Source organism: Puntigrus tetrazona, chromosome 8, assembly GCF_018831695.1.
Source record: "Puntigrus tetrazona isolate hp1 chromosome 8, ASM1883169v1, whole genome shotgun sequence".
Lineage (NCBI taxonomy): Eukaryota > Metazoa > Chordata > Actinopteri > Cypriniformes > Cyprinidae > Puntigrus > Puntigrus tetrazona.
Window position 1 is genome coordinate 5,060,873 of NC_056706.1, and position 5,040 is coordinate 5,065,912.

The window sequence follows — 5,040 nt, forward strand, 5'->3', positions numbered from 1 at the left end:
AGCTGTATAAAAGCCACTAAATCATCCAGTTTCACGAAATGTGTTTTTATGTCCTTTCAGAGCCTGCTAATGCTCCTGCAGAACCTTCCCACAATTCACTGGGGCAACGAAGAGGTGGGTTTGCTGCTGGCCGAGGCCTACAGACTCAAATACATGTTCGCTGACGCTCCGAGCCACTACAAGAGATGAGAACCCGTAAGCGGACCGCGGCTAGACCCAGACGATGATCCGACCTAACAACAGGATCAGTCCAAACGGCTCTTCTTCGCTCGGTTTAATCTGACACAGCGAAGATAAAGCTCACCAATTTGCTCCAATGACGTCAAATTTGTGTCATCGTCTGTTACAATTCACGAGACGGCGTAAACAACCACGGACAAAACGGATATTTTGTAAAAAAAAATTAAATAAAACTGCCGGAGATCTTGATGGCTGACAGTTCAATTTGCCTGCAGATGACTTCAGAAGATAACTGACAGCGAGATGCAGAGAGCCGAGGAACGGAAAGCGCTTATCAAACTTAAAACAGAAGGACTTGGCATCCTAGACTCCTTCCTCTATTTGTTACCTCAGATGTGGAGAAAGCACCTCTTGTTTTTATTTCCTGGCAGATCTTCATTTTTTTTTTTGTTCTCCCTCGCTGACGGTCTCGTGTTTTGTGTTATTAGACCATAATGTGATCTCCTCGGCCCTTTTGCTCATCGCCACATTGATTGTACCGCACACAGGTACACGGGTCGATTCCCGTCCGTAATCACTCTGCGTTATTGAAACTCTGCAATACATGAAACTATGGCAGCCGTAAAGGGTCATTTCTCAAGAGGCGCGGCTGAGCGTTTCGGGTTCGAAGAATCAATATGCAACCGCCTGAGCAATGCGTTTGGGTTTTTATGTTTTTTAGAATTGCAAGACTGTGAATTTGAACAATCCTTTGGCTTTGTACGCGTATGAAGCACAATTATTTCTTAGAAAATGAGTACTTTTAGAGCTGTGGCGTTATTAGCATTCGACTACTACTGAGGTAACGTTTCAGCACAGACGGCCGAATCAAACTGCGGTGAAATATTAATATGGCTTTATAAAGAATGAATCAGTGTGATATGAGGTCAGCCTGTGAGACCACAGGACTGGAGTCGTGTTGAAAGGAAACTACTGACTTGAAGGGTTTTGGTTTTCACTGTGTGGTACTGGAGCGTGGACCGGGCGGTACATAAACAAACCCCAATCTTAAATACAGCAGAGCACTGTGAAAAGCCATCTACCATTCACACATCCATTCGATCTCCCTGGGCAACCGAATTATGCAGATGTTTATGCTAATCAGATGTAGATGATCTGGTTATCTCCCTTTTTCCCTTTGAACCCTCGCGTCACCTTTTGGTGTATTTATTAACTCTAGGCTGATACGTTTTGATTGGTGATTAATTGTTCACCTTCCGAATCGCTCCAAACTAGATGTGTGTGTGTGTGATCTTTATAAATCGGCGTGTAATGTGAAATGAATGACTCCGATTTCTCAAAAGCAAATGTTTCCATTAAAATCTCTAATCATTTCGGATAACTCGGACCAAAACCCTGCATGGATAATCTGAATAATAAATTAAATAAGTGTCTTTCTGCTTTAATTATTGAAGCAAGTGGAGTGTATTGATTAGATGGAGGTGTCAGAATCAGTTAAAAGTGATGCCGTTGAACTTCAAGCTCAGCGCTGTGGAGTTTGCTGATGTTAAACGCTTGAATAATGTACGTTTTGTCAGCTCGCTGTCCTTATTCATCCGTCAGTGACATTTGAAACCACCTGCGCCATACGGTCTCGCTGTTACCATCTATTTTTGATGAAGCGTTTGCGGTGCTGCACTTTTATTTTGAGGTGAACTGGAATGTACTTTTTTCGGTCTGTGTTATGTCTTTGTCTTTGCATATATTAATGAGCTGATATTCACTCCAGAGATAATTAGTTCGCTCGTCACCCTTTTAAAGTGTGCTAATGAAGGGGTGACTTATTGTCGAGGGTTGAGATGGCTGACCCTGGTGAGGAAGCGGAGCAGTAATTATTCATGAGACGCATTGAGTGAACCTCCAGATTAGCTCCCGGTTTTAGTCTTTTGAATGTCGTGAACGTCTGAGTTGATTGTATTAATGAATCTTGTTCAAGTCAACATGAAATCAAAATGGACACCATTTGCTTTGTTAATACACTTTGCTGGTCTTTCTGTGTTTCTGCCTCTGAACAATCTTTGCTTTTTTTCCCTGATGTGATTTTTACCAGCTACTTGCTCTTGAGGGTAAACATCCAAGTCTGGCTTTTAAAAATGTGGGTTTTGTTGCAGACCTATCCCCTTTCTCGGTGCAAAATCAAAAGTGTAACGTCTTTAGAGCTTCTCTTAATCAGTTAATGCTGTGCCGAGCTGTTTGTTTCCTAACCGAAGGCTAATTGAAAGGGAAATATTAAATGAAACCATTTTTAGATTTAGTAATGTAGTCTAATATTTAAGAATAAACACACTAACATTTAAAAGGTAGGGCCTGGGAAGACTTATGTCTGTGTTACTGAAAAAAGGGTGCGTTTATTTGGTCAAAAATAAAGAGATATTGTGGAATACAGTTCAAATTTTAAATGACAGTTTTATATTTAAATATAAAAAAAAAATTCATTTATTCCTGTGATGCAATATGCTGTTTTGCTGCTTAAGAAACAATTCTTATGATCATCGTTGAAAACAAAGTGCAGAAGAACAGCATTTATTTATTATAGATTTTTACTGTCACTTTTGATCAAATCACGCATCCTTGTTGCATAAAAGTATTCATTGGCTTCCCAAATAGTTTTTGAACGGTAGTGTACACTAAAAAAGCCATCATATATCATTTGTATTAGAGCACCCATAAATCTCTTTGAGGAAGGAGGATAGGATTCTGCAGCAGTGTCGGATCCGATGCTGTTTCAGGACAGCCCTTTACAATCCATTCATTTCTCTCTCACTTACCATCGTCCAATCAATTCCTAATGGATAAAATATTAAAGCCCAACCCTGCGTTTTGTACTGGAATATTCTGTTCCACTTGGTTGCACATGCTGTTTCATGTTGACTTTAACTCTTCTGGGCATCTTTCAACATGAATGTTTTAAAAAGTCAGAATTTCTCAAACACATCTGATTGTATTACATCTATTGCCTACATGTGCATACGTACCTTGTTTTTTGCAACTACACATTAAACCACAGGTTTTGATCTGCATATGGTACAACCATATTGTGAATCTTACTCGTGTTATTCATGAATTCGTGTTTTGTTTTGTTTTTTACTTTGCTTTGCCCTTTTGATTTTGAGCGAGTCAGCTGTGGACTTGATGTTTTTTTTTCTTTGTTTGTTTCCATTGTTTTTTTTTTTTTTTTTTTTTAAGGAAGGAAAGAAAAAGTGAGCGCCCTGCCGGTACGGCCGCCATCTCTATTTATAGACATGTCCTCTACGTCTTAAGTTATTTGTCTCCTTCCAGTGACTTGTCCTGGGATTTCCTGCTTTCTTCCCTCTCTCCATTTTGGGCTCCCCGCTTAGCATTATTCCTCTTTTCATTTATCCATTTCATCCATCGGGCCTGTGTTTGAAAGATATGCTTTCTTTCTTTTTTGATTTATTCAAAATGTACTCTATAATTTTCGGATCAAATATTTGCCTTGGGTCTGCAAATAGAAATGGTCCTTCTCCCTGTGTTAGTCATTCTACTTGTAGAGAGAGTCATTTTTTTTTTTGCGGTTTTATGATAATGTAGATGTGAAAGAACAGTGGTTTATGCAGCTCATAGCGTCATGATTGTGTTCACAGTTTGCAATGCAAATGAGTCTCTGTAGCGGCTTCGTGGCGCGTCCCGACGCCAGATCTCTTTTATTTGTGTTTTCCTCTCTGCGTAAAATGCCAAAATCCTCCAGTCATTGGGTTCTTCTTGCTTAATCAGTGCTTTTGTAGTCCATGCTGCTTTTAGCCTTAAACAAAAGAGGAAACGTGGGAGTTTTCTGCTGTATATTTGATTTTTGGATTCTATTAAACTGTTGGTACTCTGTTTTAATTTCATTATTTTGTGTGTTTGTGTGTGTGTGTGTGTGTGTGAAGAATGACCGTGTCCTCTTGATGAGTCCAGGCAGCTGACGCTCGAAAGCGCCCTGTGGAAATGTCAGCTGTAATTAGCGCTTGTTAAGCAAATGGCAGGGTTAATGACCTCGTCGTCTCCCTGCCCACAGCCACAGTCTGTTGACTGTTGACTGACTGCGACCGAACCGGCATTAAACATTTATTATTCAATTTGACCGCTACGTCCAAGGTGTTGATGGGCACTCCTGGATGTCGCGAATTTCGGGGGGGAATTATGGGACATTATAACAGCTAATTGCGCAGCTCTGTGCTTTATTTTTAGCCGTCCTGTCAAACATCAGGACACTTATGGGGGAAAGAGACCGAAGGACAAAAGGTGATTTCACAGGCACTCCGATATTGGGTGACAAGTAAGTCCACGGAGAGAGCGAACTGAGAGAGAGTCCACTGACGGACTGACAGGGAAAGTGTTTTGGGCCTCTGCGGTACGCTGTCCTCATGAGAAATGACGATGGAAGATTTTTAAATGAGTCATTTTAAATTATGTGAAATGTTTGGCCTTTACATGGCAGCAGCTTTCTGCTTTAGGGGGGCTCTGTGTTCGGAGGGGACCGAAGGTAACGGCACAAAACCAACCACGCACTCACTGAATAACGCAATAAACTGATTTTGAGGCTTTCACCCCTTTAGCTGCATTGAAAACGCTGCTTGCCGCTTTTATAAAATGGTAGAATAAAAAAAACACGTGTTTAATAAATAACTGCATTGATTGTAATAACCACAACCAGCAAGTAAATGTGTTTCATTCTCAAAGCGTTTTACAGCAATGTAACAAATTTGAATGGAAGAATTTGAATCGGATTAATAATAGTTTTTTAATTGATTTTATTATTTTAATATGTTCTTTGAGGCACAAAGTAAATATGTATAAGTTCCAATTCTCTTTCTAAAG

General features: G+C 40.1%; 1 protein-coding gene across 4 annotated transcripts in view; it reads left to right on the top strand.

Annotated features, from left to right (window-relative positions):
- Positions 1-4,059, top strand: part of tbc1d22b (TBC1 domain family, member 22B) — a 44,368-nt gene extending 40,309 nt beyond the window's left edge. For all 4 annotated transcript variants that reach the window (XM_043247219.1, XM_043247221.1, XM_043247220.1 and 1 more), the window contains one exon: positions 61-4,059. In XM_043247219.1, the coding sequence (XP_043103154.1) occupies positions 61-189 (129 nt within the window). In that variant the 3' untranslated portion in view covers positions 190-4,059. The remainder of the gene's footprint in view (positions 1-60) is intronic.
- The last annotated feature ends 981 nt before the right edge of the window (positions 4,060-5,040 follow it).